The sequence below is a fragment of the Empidonax traillii genome, unplaced genomic scaffold (genome assembly GCF_003031625.1).
Source record: "Empidonax traillii isolate 1590-97213 ecotype Southwest subspecies unplaced genomic scaffold, ASM303162v1 scaffold218:size1087226, whole genome shotgun sequence".
NCBI lineage: Eukaryota > Metazoa > Chordata > Aves > Passeriformes > Tyrannidae > Empidonax > Empidonax traillii.
In genome coordinates this window covers 815,048-830,434 of record NW_020955411.1, presented here as the reverse complement: position 1 = coordinate 830,434, position 15,387 = coordinate 815,048, and the positions used below count along the sequence as shown (strand labels likewise).

General features: G+C 42.7%; 1 protein-coding gene across 4 annotated transcripts; it reads right to left on the bottom strand.

Annotated features, from left to right (window-relative positions):
• Positions 1 to 2,137: 2,137 nt before the first annotated feature.
• RNF8 (ring finger protein 8) lies at positions 2,138 to 15,372 on the bottom strand. 4 transcript variants are annotated; one of them, XM_027887648.1, is made up of 8 exons: positions 15,244 to 15,372; positions 12,659 to 12,787; positions 10,976 to 11,716; positions 9,874 to 9,936; positions 8,676 to 8,765; positions 7,273 to 7,380; positions 6,101 to 6,312; positions 2,138 to 4,250 (listed from the first exon to the last, which is right to left on the bottom strand). In XM_027887648.1, the coding sequence occupies exons 1-8, from the start codon at positions 15,331 to 15,333 to the stop codon at positions 4,211 to 4,213; spliced, it is 1,473 nt and encodes a 490-aa protein (XP_027743449.1). In that variant the 5' UTR covers positions 15,334 to 15,372; the 3' UTR covers positions 2,138 to 4,210. The 4 variants fall into 4 exon arrangements, with proteins under 4 accessions (XP_027743449.1, XP_027743448.1, XP_027743452.1 ...); XM_027887647.1 differs by having other exon boundaries at positions 6,108 to 6,312; XM_027887651.1 differs by having other exon boundaries at positions 6,108 to 6,312; positions 12,659 to 12,777; positions 15,244 to 15,348.
• Between the last annotated feature and the right edge of the window lie 15 nt (positions 15,373 to 15,387).

Sequence of the window (15,387 nt, the reverse complement as noted above, 5' to 3'; positions counted from 1 at the left end):
TCTACAAGTAGCTGAAGGGAGGTCGTAGCCAGGTGGGGTCGGCCTCTTCTCCCGGGGAACTGGAGACAGGACAAGAGGACATGGCCTCGACCTGCGCCGGGGGAGGTTGAAGTTGGGCAGCAGGAGGAATTTCTCCACAGAAAAGGTGATTAGACATTGAAATGGACTGGCCAGGGAGGTGGTGGAGTCACCGCCCGGGGAGGTGTTTAAGGAAAGACGGTTTATGGCACTCAGTGCTACGGCCTGATTGGCATGGTCAGAGGTTGGACTTGATGATCTCAGAGGCCTTTTCCAACCTAACTGATTATGTGATTCTGTGAGCTGCCTTGTATTTTGCGCTAAGCTGTAAACCTGGGGACATACAGCTCAGCACACAAGCCTGAATGCTTAGTCTCAATAACCAAAGCAAACATGGTAATTAACCAAGGGATAGGAGGATCCTACTTGGGAAGCGTAGTTCCAGATTATCTAGTTGCTGTAAACTATGTGTCTGAATAGGTCAAGTTATGGCAAAAGGGACCAGGAGGAGGAAGAAATAAAACATTGACTAGTCAGAGTACATCTTTGGAAAAGAAAACCCAGACTTCACTTGGGGGGAGAGGGGCACAGCCTGAATAATAAATTGCCTATTACATGTCCTGCAAAGTTGAATGACAGTTGTTGCTAAGGCTCTGCAACAATCTGTAGCAGGATGCTGTGCCTGAAATGGGAAAAACAACAATGCCCTATTTGCCAAGCTATCAGTGGTAAATGAAGAAGGGGTCATCAAGCTGCTTTTGGTGTTGACTAATGCTGAATCCAGTCTGACTCCTTAATGCCAAAATTAATCATCCTGATAGTGAGATGAAGATGTGGTAAACTTGGTGAAGTATCCAGATAAAGGAATAAACAAGTGATACTACTGATAACTTACCTAAAGCTGCTGAGCTGACACAGCTGGCCTGGAGACATATGACTGACAGTCAATCACTTTATACTGTTAAAGCCCAGTCCCAAATTTAAACGGCAGGGTCTTCTGACATATCCCTTCTTGGAGTGTATGTGTGGAGATTCCTGCCTTGAGGGGAGACACCCCTCAAGGTTACTCCTCGAGGCTGAGCAAAAGAGATTTGGTCCTTGGTATGTGTTGAGAACAACAATCTCTACTTAATAATTGGTTTTGCTACCTTTAATACAATTGCTTTAATATAATTGCTTCAATATTGCTTCTTAGTGCACTACAATAGTTGTTATAGCTCCTATACTGTATAGTAATTCTGATTAAGATATTTTTGTCTAATTATTGTCATAATAAATCATGTATGAATATATAAATATGTATCTGGTTTGCCATCCTTAATCCCAAGGTATGAAGTTGTATAAAGGTTCAATTACACCTAGGTAATCCTTTACATGCAAACCACTGACAAAGCCTGGGGCTAAGACTGGATCCAGCCACACCTAGGCTGCTCTCAGAGGAGTTTAGAGAGCAAGGGTGCCCTTTGTGCACCTCGTGCCTCAGGGAGGGGCCTTCTTTAACAAACTTTTGACTGAAGATCCACAGGCTCACCAGATACTAAGATGCTAGATTTTTCTTGCACATGCCATTGTCAGATTCTTCTCGGGCTCCACAAATCTTCATGAGTTAAACATGCCCTGTGATGTGACAGTCCCCTTCCACAATCCATTATCACCTCTTCCCACTTATTCCTCTGATGCTGCTAGACAATGCATTCCTCCGAAAAGAGTTTGATTAGCACACTACTTGACAGCTGTCTTCCAATGGAAAGCAGCAAGTCTTGAACCTCCATCAAGCCTGCTGTGCATCAGCTGTGACTAGCTCAGCTGTAACCTGAATTCTGGAAGCGCTTGATGCCATCCCAAGGGATGTTACATTCAGGATATAGCACCTCCAAGGGGGCATTCAGGTGTACAATCAAGTAGAAGAAAGGATCCAGAACTTAGACCAAAGGAGAGCACACTGCTAGAAATACAGGTCTGGTTTTGTCAGTGAAAAACTTTTGCAAGTGTACAGTGTTATTACTTAACCTCTCTCCGTGGACCTTTACACACTAAGCACCTACCAGCAAGAGTGGAAATGGGTTGGTATACCACTTAAATTCTTCATGTTCTAGTGAAAAGAGGACATACTCAGAAATTGCACCAAAGATTACCATTCTGTTACCAGGGGAAGTGTTCTCCTTCTCTGCAATATGCATAAACACCAACATAATAAAATATATCTATATTTCACAAAATGAAATGAGCAAAAAAAAAGCACAGCAACACAGAGGAGATACACAGTAGAAGAATTTGCAGTCCTAGGTAACCAGAGTATTTTCCTTCTACTCCTCTTCATTGGGAATGCCTGTTTTACCTCAGCCTATTTCATGAGCATTTTGAGAAACATTCTTCTCTTGCACATCCCAGAAAGCACATATTCACAAAAGAAACTTTCAAGAGCACATACAGCAAGTAAATATTAAAAGAGAAAGAAGAATGTGCAAGACATAATGTCTCCTTCACAAAACAAATCTTACACTAAAATTTTAAGCAAGTTGCCTGGTCCTCAGATCAGGCCCCCACTCCTGTTTAAGTCCTACCAATCAAATCTGTCAGAATGCACTAAGTTCCTAAGGACACTATCACCTTTTTAATGGGATATTTCTTCAGTGGAAGAAGGTAAGAGGTACGATTTGTAGCTACTAAATTCGCATTAGGGTAGTCACAGTCTTTTATCAGTTCCTCAGTACAGGAGTCTTTCAAGTAACTTTACAGTACCCACACTGCTTACAGCAATCAAAACATGAAGCAAAGTCATTAAATGAGATAGTCTCTGTTTTCTCCTAAAAAAAACCAAAATCTAAAGATGACCAGGAGAAAGACATTCATCTCAGTGGCTGCACAAAAGAAGGCTAATGCAGAAATGGATTTATATTTTCATTCTTAAACAAAATAAACATAGAAACAAAAGGAGCACATACAAATAGCCAAAGACATATTACAGATGAGAAGGGCTTCCCCATCTTCTGTAAGAGTCCTTTCCATGTAACAGCTAAGTCAAAAGCATAAGCCACTAGAAAATGGAACTTGACAGACAAATACATGATAGGATGAGCCAAGACTTGCTCAGTCTCTTAGGGATGAGTGATTTTCTGTGAGGGTAGTACAACCCACAGCTCAACAGTGATGTTTTGTAAACAATAAAACGAAGTGCTTCATTCTGTGCCTTGTGGTTGCCTACAGATCCTGCTTTCCTACCCTGCCAACAGGACATTTCAGTAATTTGGAGAGCAGCACTTCTGAAGAGGCAGAGGTTCCTCTCTGCTGCTGACTATATGTTTCTGAAGTCACTGCCAATAATTTCTGGATGTGCTGCTTCCCAGTTCTAAACCCCTTTATGCAAAAGCCTTAAGAGGGAACAATCCAAAGACACTACATTAAAAGAGCACTAGCTAAGGAATTCTGGAAGATATAATCTCCTCCATCCCTATCTAACGGAAAATGAATTACATAAAAAGATAGAGCTGATGACCAGCAGCTCAGCTTACAATGCACTTACGGCCAACAGGGTCCATAACCCACCCTTTATTACCTTTACTGCCAGAGGCCTGGGATGACTCTAGCTGCTGTATGAAATTCAAGGGGAAAACCCACACTGGCACTTTTTCCTGATATACGTATCTCCTGCCTGCTGGTGGGTATGGCCAAGTTCTCAAATAGCTTGGGCCATTCCCTCTGCTGCCTGAAATAAGGGAAGCTGATGTACACATTTAAACATGTCATTCACTGAGGAAAAGGGCAATGATGCAATACAAACTATTACAATACACCTAATGGGTCTCAGGCTATCATGGAAGCTTAGGGTTTGTAGGTCAACTAGCTAGTGTAACAGCATTTTTTCTCTCGCAACCCCAATTGGGTTTTAGAGATCAAGCTTCTGTACATTCATTGAAAAAACAAGGTACTTCTTCCAAATGCTGCTAGTTCTGAGCTCCAGCTCCAGCCTCCTTCATAGAGTCTCTTCTTCCAGGTGTCCAGTCCACTCCTCCAGCAGCAGTTGACCAAACACCATTAGGTTGGCTCTGGGCAGCGCACAGGCAAACCAGTCCGCAGTAACAGTGTTCAGATAATGTAATAGCTTTCATTATAGTAAGAATCCTCCTCAGAGTCCTCACTGTCACAACTGCTTATGGGCAAGATGGAGTAGGTGGAAGAAGTGACACTGTTGTCATTGTCTGTGACTGGTTTCACCATCACATTCTGTTTCTCTGCATTCAAAACACACAGATACAAAAGTCAGCTGTGACTGCAGTACCCACAAGTGCTAATTACCAGTTGTCTGAAACTATATTATAGTCTCTCACTGCAGTTTGATATATGTCTTTTAAGCTGCAGGGCATGGGCATTTTTCTTTTCAGTGTTCAGCATTAAAAGAACAAAAGGTTGGGGGTTTTTTGTTTGTTTGTTTTCTTAAGTGTTCTAAAGTGTTGTCTCTCTCTGTTAAAATAACAGAGATGAGGACGAGATATTCTCCATCCCTTCACAGGCATACAAGTGGCGATGGAAATGGATGACTATTTCAATGCCTTGGCTAACTATTACAGGGAAGAAGAAGGAACAAAATGTGGTAAGGAGCTCTCACGCAAATAATAGTTGCTCAGGACACTTACAGGCCCATCAAAACTTTCATACATTTAAGACTGCAAGCTGTCCTTCTGGTGCCCATTCTACTAAGGCTCTTGTAAATGTTTCTTGGGAAGCTCTGACAGCTTCTCAAGTGCCACTTGCACCATTATTACTCTTTCAGTGGGTTTACTTCTTAGGCATTAATTTTAAATAGACACATTGTTATCTTCATTTTAATCAAAATGTTTCCATCACTGAATAAAAAGATGGCACAGAAACCATTTAACCTTCCTCCTGAAGTGTGTCACAGTTAAGCTAAATGATTTCCTACCCAGTCATTTATGAAGATAAACTATGGCCTTATTTCCTTTTTTTTTCGGTCAAGGATGAAGACCATTGGTTTAGCATGCAGTGGGCTCCAATGAAGGCACCACTGCAGCCAGTCCCCATTAGCCACCTGATGAGACACTTCAGGAGCTATGACATACTCTGCCCAGGTGCACATTGCACAAGAGCTGTGTCAGTTCTGCAGGGGTGAAAGCAATTCATGAAGCTGAGCCAGGCAGTCTCTGAGCAGTGTACCCTTTCCTGAGGGAATCAGGCTGAGATGGTTGCACAGGTTCTAATTTCAGGCTTGAACTAGCACTGCTTAGTGATGTCACTCTACGTCATCATGGAGCATCTGAAAAGTTTCAAAAGCACCTTTCTTTCATTAGGTAAAAGGCTTGACACACTGCAAAATGAAGGATCATGCACTGACCTCTACGAAGGGAAAAGAAGACAATTACTTAAGGGAAGAGAGTAACAGAAATTTGTTAAAGAGCAGCAGGAAAAGATGTCTACATTTTAGCACCTAGATACCACTGTCAAGTGCTCTAGAAACAAATCTGGAAGAAGGAAGCAGAGTAGGAATAGCCCATACTAGAGTTTTTCTTATAACTATCTCCACCATGCACAGTCTTTTAGCTCCAACTAGCCAAGATGTTACGTCTTTAAGCTGCAAAAATAAACATGGCAGAGCAACTGCCAGTTCAGCCATACACTTACAGGATATACCAATGTCCCTTTCAGAGATTTCCTATATAAATCTATCACATAGAAGAGAATTCAGAGCTTCTCATCTGCCACTGCCCTGCTGAGTTTTTGCAATTATGTACTCAACAGTTTAGCAAGCATGCCTGGCAAATTATTCAAGGACCATTCTATATAGTTTTGCTTTTATTTAGTGATCTCTCGGAAATAGAGCAACCTTTAGCATGGTTAAATTAAGATATCCTGCAAGACTGCTGAATTAGTACTGAAGTCTTTTTCCAAACTTTTTATTAATTTTATTTTACTGTGCAGTAAAGCTGGTTACTCAAGAGATCTCAGGATTACTTTTCTAGTGTTTCTGCTGCATTCCCCAAGCATCTTCTTGGTATATAGGTGCCAAAGAAAGTTGTACAAAATAGATGGAATAAAAGATTGCACTCATCATGCCACATCCACCCACCTCTCACCTTTCCGCCTTCTGATAAGGGTCAGGCGATGCTCTTTCATTTCCACATCCAGTTTTTCTACCATCCTGTCAATGCAGTTATCCAGCACAAGAGAGCGTGTCTTTGATTTGATCTCCTGCCTGCAGATGGGGCACTCCACTTTACGTTTCGTCCACTCATCGATGCAGTAGGAGCAGAAGCTGTGAGCACAGTTCAGAGTGACCGCCTGTGGAATTCAGCGGAACGACACTGGTCACAGCGTGCTCATACGTGCATTGTACAGAAAAAACATACTGAAGATGGAGAAATATTACACAAACACTTCCTATAGGAAAGAGAGGGGAGAGCCTAAAGCCCCTTTTCTTTAGCCTTTGAAGGGGTTACTCATGCAAACCTCCCATGACAGAGGGCAGGCCAGTTTTACAAGCAAGTTAATGGAGTCACTGTAAGTCATGGCAAGACAGAAACAGACAAAATGAACTAATTCCAAGTTTCCCCAATTTGAAAAGGATAAATTCTGAAAAAGCTCAGATACTGCAGAATAGTGTCTTAAATTACTGAAAAAACAGAAATTAAAATTTGAGCTAGCTCTTAAGCCATTATAACAAGACCAAAACACCAGGTTTCCCCATAGTAGAAATGAATGTAGCGCAACTGAAGTTCCAGCAAAAATGAACAAAGCTAACAGTCTCCATGTCAGGCATAGCCTATCAATTCTAGAATCAAATGAAAACAGGCCAGTTTCTCAAAGAAAGTGTTTACCTGAACAATATAAACGGTTCAGGATTTAATTGATCTAACCTCTCCATATATCTAAACCTGAAACAGTCTAAACCCAGTCAACTTAAAGCAAGGTCCACTACAAAATGATTCTTCCCCAAGCAGGCTGTCAGCAGCGACTCAGAGCACCAGTTCAAAAACCTGCACAAGCGTTCCAAGTTTATATGCATTTTAGGATTAAGCACTCATATCTACGCAGGTAGAGACATTAAAGCTGAATTCTCTGTCCAGAACAGTCAAAGCAAACAGAATGGATTTCTGAATCAACCCATTCCCATAACAACTCAGTGCTGGGACTGTTAAATTAGTGCAGTAAAGAATTAGGCTTAACTAATGCTTTAACAGAACTAAGAAAAGCTTCTCAAGTCTCCTCTTTACTGGCAAACCCATACACGATTAAACATACCTCAATAAAGTGCTCAGAACAGATTGTGCATTGCAACTCATTCTCCAACACATCATTCATCTGATTCAGCACCTCTTCTTTCTGAGCTCTCACCTTTTCCTTCTCCTCCTAGTGGAAACGTACATATGTCAACAAATACATCAATGCACGTGTCAACAAAGAACAAGATTTCACACAATGTAATACTGGCAGGAAGCACGTGTGCAGGAGAAGGTAGTACAAACAGAAAATCATACAGCAAGTCTCCACATGTCAAGTCTGTGTCTATTATAACACCCAGCTATGTAACCTCCCTCCTCTTTGCAGTCACAGCAGTATTGAGAATATTCCCGTGCACTGCAGAGAACTTAGTGATGTCATCCTACGTCACCAGGGAGCATCTGAAATGTTTCAAAAGCATCTTTCTTTCATTAGGTAAAAGGCTTGACACACTGCAAAATGAAGGAAGAACAGCAGCCGCTACCAACATTCCCTTCAGCCCTAGAAAACTACCAGCTGGATCTATTTTTTCAGAATCTTTTTCAACCCATTCCTGGCATGAGTTTAGCTTAAGTCAACAGTTCTTTTGATGTCTGATATACAAAGCAAAACGCTCAACAGACAAAACACCTCAAATGTTAAAAAAACGAAGCATAAAAATTTAAAACATTTATTTGCATTTAACAGCCCAGTAATCTTTTTTTGGTTGTTTGGAGTTAAAGTAGGCTGATTAGGCTAGGTATCTGCTTTATCTTCTAAAAATAACAGAGAAATTCTTCCAATTGAAGCTATAGTTGAAACAGCAGCAGAGTTCCAAAGATGACATAAAAAAAAAAAACAAACAAAGCAAACTGCCAGAGATAGACATTGTGATAATTTCCAAGAGTAAGACACAGAAAGAATCTCCTTAATTATTTTCCACTCACCACCTTGTGTCAAGGGCAGGAAGAAATGTGGCTTATCTCATTCATTATTCAAATTTCATGTTGCTTTAGTCCTACACTCCCTTATACAATTGCTGTCACACTGCAGTTTTACTTATACACACTTTATCTGAAAATGAAGCACCTCACTTTTCAAACATTTTTGGTGTTTTTTTTCTGTTGGTGTTGGTCTGTTTTTTGGTTTTTAAAGAAAGGGTGGAATGGGCCCACTGCTCCTGTACAATGCACAGTTCAGGTGCTCTTGGCTTTCTTTATGATTGAGAAAGATCTAGTAACAACTGTTCAATACTAGTTTATGAACAGGGCAAGGTGAATCCTCCCCCAGTCCTGGGAACCAGTCAGCTGCCACCTCAAAACACAGAAATTTTGCACTATGGGAGGCCAGGCAGAACTAAGACAAATGTAAAATAAACCATTTCCTCAGCTGCAGCATATAATTTTTCACTTATGAATAAAGCTGAGAATTCAGTTATTCCTTACCTTTGTTTCTTCCAGTTCTTTATTCTTGGCTCGAATTATCTCCTCAAAATCTTTTTTACTACGGCTCAACTCTTCCATCAAAGCATGATGCTGTAACAATACCATCCCAGAAGTTATGAGTGGCCTTATAAGCTATCCTATTAAATATACATAGTCATAGTCATAAGTTTCAGCATACTCTTTTCTCCTAATTTCCTAAGAAAGCAATATTGCCATTGCCAAACTCATATGTATATATGAGTTGAAGTGTTAAGGCAGTTTATCCTTAGCTTAAAATTAGAACGTATTGCCAGTTATTTATGACCTTCGCAGTGTCACTTCACTTTGCATTCCCTCTCCCAAGTACTCTTTCATTTCAGTTAGGTTTTACAGTCTGTTAGACACCAGATCAGTGATCAGAGGTGAGGAGGATCTGTATCCTCATGGCAGGCCCCTGGACCCCACATGGGAAAGCCCCAGAGTAGGTGTCAGTCACAAACAGCCCAGGAAAACTATAACACACCACACCTCTTGGAGCCCCTAAACCAGACTCAGAATGGTAGGGACAGTGAGAACACTGCCCCTCACCTGAACCTGGAACCCCAGAGTGGCTGGTGAGCCAGAGACACCCTGCCTGGAGGGGTTGGCCATAAGGACCAGAGTAGATAAACCATAGGCATGTGTTTGCCTTGCGTCCCAGCCCTGCCACTTGGACATGTGAGAGCTGGTCTTCTACAAGGTTCCAGTGGTAGCTATATGATCTGTCTCTCCTTCTTCCTCCTTTTCTCTTTTTACTCTCTCTGGTTCTCTTTCTTTACTCCTTTCTTGATGCTTTGGGTGGCTTGGAATTGGAGGGTTGGATCTTGATTTAAGTGTTGTGGATTAATAGTATATGCTGAGTCAGTACTGTGGTGGAACATTTTTGTCTAGCTTTTGTGGTGTGTTTTTGAGCTTCGGCCAAGCTCCCTTATTTGCTCCCTTAAATTAATAAAGAAATCCCTTGGGAACAAGACCGTGATTTATTCTCTTGACGCTATCTTGAGGTATTAAAGAACACTATATCTATATATTAAACTCCTAGCTAGCAGCTCCTGGGCTGGAGTCTTACACAGCCAGCTAAGGCAAAGTCCTCATCTTCTACCAAGAAGCCACAGCAGTAAGAAAGATTTAAACATCCCAGTTAAGAAGTTAGACCAAACCTAGACTCATAACCACTTGCCTCTTGTAGGACCTGGGCCAGCTGCTCCTTCAAATTCTCCTCCCCATGATGCCACTTTTCTCCCTGGGTGGGGTAAGAAGTGGGACAAAAACAAAAAAAGACTTGAGGAAAGCAAGAAACAGAAAATTACTATTCTGCACTCTGTCTTTAGAGGATATGCTTGAAGAAAGAACATTGGTTTTCAACAAACCCTGAGATGTCCTAGTCTAGCGTACCACAGAAATTAGAACTATCATTTACTGTGAAGAGTTAAAACGGATATATCATTTGCAGTTACATTTTTGGAACACCTCCACAGTATTTTAGCTCTAAAGGCACCAGCATGTTCATAGAAGCAAAGAGGTCAGCAACAGCTAAAAGCTGCAACTCTATCTTTGAGCACATCCAGGGAGGTCAGACATACCTAAAGCTCCAGCTGAACTTCACACTGTGCCTAAGGACACAACTCCAGACTTTCTGTACTTCTCATACTGGTACACTGCCTTTAGCAGCAGACTTTAAAGGAAGAAACTGATAAATTATTAAACTCACTCCAAGATGAATCCTAACTTTCTTTAAACCAGTTTTTGAGCAGTCTCAAGTTTGAGCAGTTTGTTATCTAAAAAGCTATTTATCAACATACGTGAACTGCTTGAAGATACATATTGCAAGAAAGGTTTCTTTGAAAACAGAAAAATAAAAAATCTCCCTCCCTCCAAGGATTAAGATATGCAATAATTCATTGCTTGGAAAGCAAGTGGATTCGCCATGCAAAGTGGACATTATTTCAGGCATATACAAAGAGAAATTCACACTCAAAGTAAATACTTTTCAACTACTCCTCTCTGTAACCACAGGAGATCAGGCAGAGACTTTCCATTTTTTATTAAAAAGCAAGCTTCTTTACCAATTGAAATGCTTTACTATGCACCTTTTCCCTAATTCCCCACACAGCCAAATTTCTTCAGTCTTTACACTTTTTTTTGGTACAAGTTAAGTACTTTCCATGAAAATTTTAACAGGGGTAGTTCACACAAACACTATTTATGTTACTTTATAGTTTAAGAGCTATTTGGGGTTCCATAAAAATGAAGACAGGCAAAAATGATTACCACCATTATACCTCTAGCTTCTGCTGCTCTTTACAAAACGTCCTCTCCAGCTCTTCCACCTGTTGCTGCTGATGCTCTTGTTCCATGCACAGCTGGTCCTGCAACTCCTGCAGCTCCTGCTCCATTACCAGGATCTCCTTCTGAGCACACTTCCTACGCTTCTGCTTCACATTCAGAACTGCTGTCTGCTTCTCCTGCACTTTGACCTTTAATTTCATTACATCTACTAGAGTTTTCCTCAGCATTTTCAAGCCAGTCCATGACTCTGTAAGACCAGAGCCCTTCTGGTCCTTATGGGGGACAGGCACAGCTTTCTTGGAGTGAACAGGGCTGGTATGCACCAGAGCGCTATCCCCCTCACTTGGTCCAGGAGCAGGCAGCTTGACATCCATCTTCTCTGTTAAGCGTTTGGCCTCTTCTACCCGTTCCCATGATTTATCCAAAGGTTCACTGTCACAGGACACTCTGTCTCTTTTGCATCTGGAGTTTGAAGGGCCTTCTGATCCAGATGTCTCCGATTCCTCCAAACTAAATTTACGTTTAGTTCTTGAACTCTTAGCTTTCCCCAGGTCACTTCTTTGGGCTAAAAAGGGCCTAATTTTCTCCCATTCCTCTTTAATTACTTCATACTCATATTCAGCAGTCTCTCTGTTTTCCAAAGGCACTCCCAACTGGATACGGTCTCCTTCAGCAATAGGATAGACTTTTGATGGATCCAGGCGCTGTTTGTTAAGCCAGACTCCATTTAGACTCTGCCAACAAACACAGAATCAGCAAAATTTAATATGTAGTTACAAAGTCCTCTCCAGGTTATTTCTGGCAACTGTAAACACATCCAACCTCTTCAGTGCTGCAGTAAGAGCAAGCCACCTCTTTAAATAAACCTTGCAATATCCAAGTTATTGGCTGTGTGTTTCATTTCTTATTTGCTACACTGTATTATTTACTGTGCATTATTCTTGCATTACCAATTTTGTGGACAAGCACTAAGAATAGCATTTTAACATACACACTAGTGCAGAAGGAAAAGAAGGGGGAAAAAGGCACAAAAGCTTGTTGAACATTTTTCTTTGACCAGTGCTGTTTTAAAGCAAATTACTGATTGTACAGTTTTCAGTCTGAATGAGAATGTGGCAAGATCACAATCCAAAAAACAGATCACTGAAGTCAAAGCGAGCCCTGGGTGATGACTCTCAACATTTTATTCTAATTAGCTGAGAAGGACTTTCAGGAGAAACTTGTTTGAACATAAAGCATGTCTTTTCTAACAACAGATTCTTGTTGCAGTTGATTATAATTAAAGCAATTATGTCGCTACAATAAGGAGTTACACTTTATTCTTTCATTTGCACTACAAGAACATTACCCTTTCAAAGGGTAAAATCCTATGGCAAAATTCATAGGATTTTTTTTTAAGAAAGCAACACAAAGCAGGTGCCCTTGGCAAGGCCACAATTGTCTGAAAAACGCTAAACCAAAAGGTGAATCTACATACAGAAGGTAATATGATTTGCATCCAAATTGCAGCAGACTGAAGCTTCCTGAAGGGAGTGCACAACAGGCAAGACACATTCCCATGAACCTTCTATCACACTTACATCATACGATATCACGGCCCATACACTGCTTGATCCCAACAAGGCATTCTTTTCAATCAATCTCAAGAGCACAAGGTCTTCAATAAGTCTCAGTACCTTGTTATCCTTGACAGTCCACTGGCCTTCTGCATTCTGCTGGAAAACACAGTGCTTACGAGAGATCATCAAGGGACACGTTTTGGACACCAGCTGGTACGTGATATCTAATCCTCGACCTATAGTTACCTAAAAATAAAGTAGGTTAGTAACTGCAACCATCAACATGGTAAATTCAATTTATGTAATTTAAATTTAAGTACAGCAAAACTCTAGCATCTTATAGCTATTTCCAAAGAGCCTGGCATAATATGACTCTTTTTTTTTGCATTTAAATTCAAGAGTACATAGAAAATGGAAACCTACAAAGTTTGAAGTACCATCTTTCTCTCCCACTGAGGAAAATTTGATTTCTCTGAGCCTTATGGACCTCATGGTTTCATGGACATCTTTCCTAAGCAGCAAAGCTGCTCAAAGCCACCCTCAATCCATCCGTGTCCCACTTTAGTCATTACCTAACTAAATACCATTTCTTCAAAGCAGTAGTATTGTTTGTGGTTCTCAATATTACTTCTTACCCTCTTCTTTTGCCCTCATTGCCCTAAATGCCCAATACTTTTGTAAATCACACCATCAGTCTTATGGCTCAGAATCTAAGCTACATGCAACTAGTAACCAGTAGTGAAAGTGATCCAAATAATCTGATTACACTCTAATAGCACCTTCTGGAAGAAGGGACATAATTCAATTGTAGAATTTCACAGTATCTTATTAAATCCCATCTAATTGCCATTTAAAGCACGTCTCTGCTCTCCCTCCCTCCACTGCCTCTCCTGCACACTTTTCTTATTCATCCATGCATTGCACATTACCTGAGCAGGTCTCACCTTGTTTTTAAAGCCAGAACTCAGACTCCAATGTCATAACTAAATGCAAGAAAGCAAACTAAGATGACAAAAGCAAACTTAACCATGTTGTTCTCACCTTCTTAAATATTTCATATACATTAGGGTTCTGCCAATGTGGATTGCATCTTTAAGAGGTACAGAAACTCAGGTGGATAAAGAGTCCCCATTTCACGTGGACTCGACCATAAGATCAGCTTTGCACTTGTCCCTGCAGCAGCAAGAGGTGGCCTGAGCCACATGAATGATTCTTATGACCCAGTCACACCCATCTGCAAGGCCTCACACACAAATATGAGTGAGTCCAAGTAGGGACAGTCACAAAACTTCCCCTCAATCAAGTTCATTTAGCAAACAGGGGTCCAAGATGTGTTACAACTCGCCTTCTGGAGTTCAGTGCTGCCCACAGCAGTACCAGCACATCAAAGCACATCCCCATGCCTTGGGCATGCCCTTTGGCACTGAAGTGGTCACAGCACCAAGCCTGACAGAGTTCAAGAAGCATCTGGACAATGCTCTCAGGCATATGGTGTGATTTTTGGGGCTGTCCTGTGCAGGACCTGTACTCAGTGATTCTCAAGGGTCCCTTCCAACTCATGATATTCTGTGATTATGATTTAAACCCCCAGCAGAAGTGGTTTGTGCTCTGTGGCCTGGCATACCTGCAGCATCAAGATGCCGTCAGCCCTCCTGCTGTCTGTGACAAGTGCCATGCAGTCAGCTGGAGCAATAACATCCCAAAAGGGATTCTCCACACATTTAGTGGACCCCGGCTGCAAGTTCTGCAGATATATCAACTTCGGTCCTTCACTAAGTGTAGCTGCACACCTCAGGGCTTCAAATACACGATGGGAGAGTAAGAAAACTATACATTTTCTTAAGACTTGACTAGCACTGAAAGATGAGTCTGAAGGAGCACCTTCTCCAGTGTGTGAACCCAAAGGAGTTGGCGACAGCATCACCCACACCACCTAAACTACCCACCTGGTTTTGACCACCAGAACAGCAATTCCTCCTACACCGCCCCAACCTCACCACATGTCTTTGCCTGCTGTGTTTAAGAGTACAAGGGCCCATTTTGCCTTTTCAATTAAAAAACACGAATGCTGAAAAAAGGTTATTCCTGCACCGCACCGAAACACAACCGAAACATATTTAAAACGTGACCTCGTTTACACCTGAACACCTTAAACCACACAAGTGCAATGCCTTATTTAACCTCGCCAAAGCATCGCCTTGTTAATTAGGCTGTGGACTCCCTCCCCCATCCGCACCACTTCGGTTACTGTCACACAAACAACTCCTATCTAAATACGACATAAAACTTGTAAAGATAGTAAGAACCGAAGACTCGGCAAAGACGACTGCAGCGCCCGGACCCGCCCTGCGCTCCCTCCGCGTCACCGGGGCCGCAACGCGCCCGCCCCGGGGAGGCTGGGGCAGCGCTGGGGCGGCCCCTCCGAACGGCCACGAGCGGCGGCCGCTGGTTAAAAGGGGCTTTCTCCTCTCGGGAAGCGCCACAAGGAACAACGAGGGCCCCCCGGAACAAAGCGCTCCGAGGGCCGCTCGTGCGCTGCCCGGGGCGGAGCCGGCCGCCGCAGAGCTCCGCCCGAGCGGCACCGGCACCGGCCGCCGGCACGTGGGGGGGGCTCCGAGGGCCGCGCCTCGGCCACCCATCCACCCCTGCCCGCCCGCCCCCTTCGAGGGGCCCGCGGGGGGGCCCAGCCTGGCCCGGCTCACCTGCGTGCCGGCCTCCAGCAGCAGCCAGTCGCAGCTGGCCCCGACTCGGCGGAGGCACCAGGCCAGGCGCGGCGCCCCGCGCACGGCCATGGCTCCCCCGCAGGGATCGCGCCGGCACCGACAGCCCTCGCGCGGGGCGGAGGA

Coding starts and splice junctions, on each gene's coding strand:
- RNF8 (XM_027887647.1), bottom strand. CDS start 15,333: ATGGCCGTGCGCGGGGCGCCGCGCCTGGCCTGGTGCCTCCGCCGAGTC. Junction 11,717..12,658: donor GGACTGTCAAGGATAACAAG/GTACTGAGACTT, acceptor GTTTGTTGGCAG/AGTCTAAATGGAGTCTGGCT. Junction 7,381..8,675: donor AAGAACTGGAAGAAACAAAG/GTAAGGAATAAC, acceptor CGTTTCCACTAG/GAGGAGAAGGAAAAGGTGAG.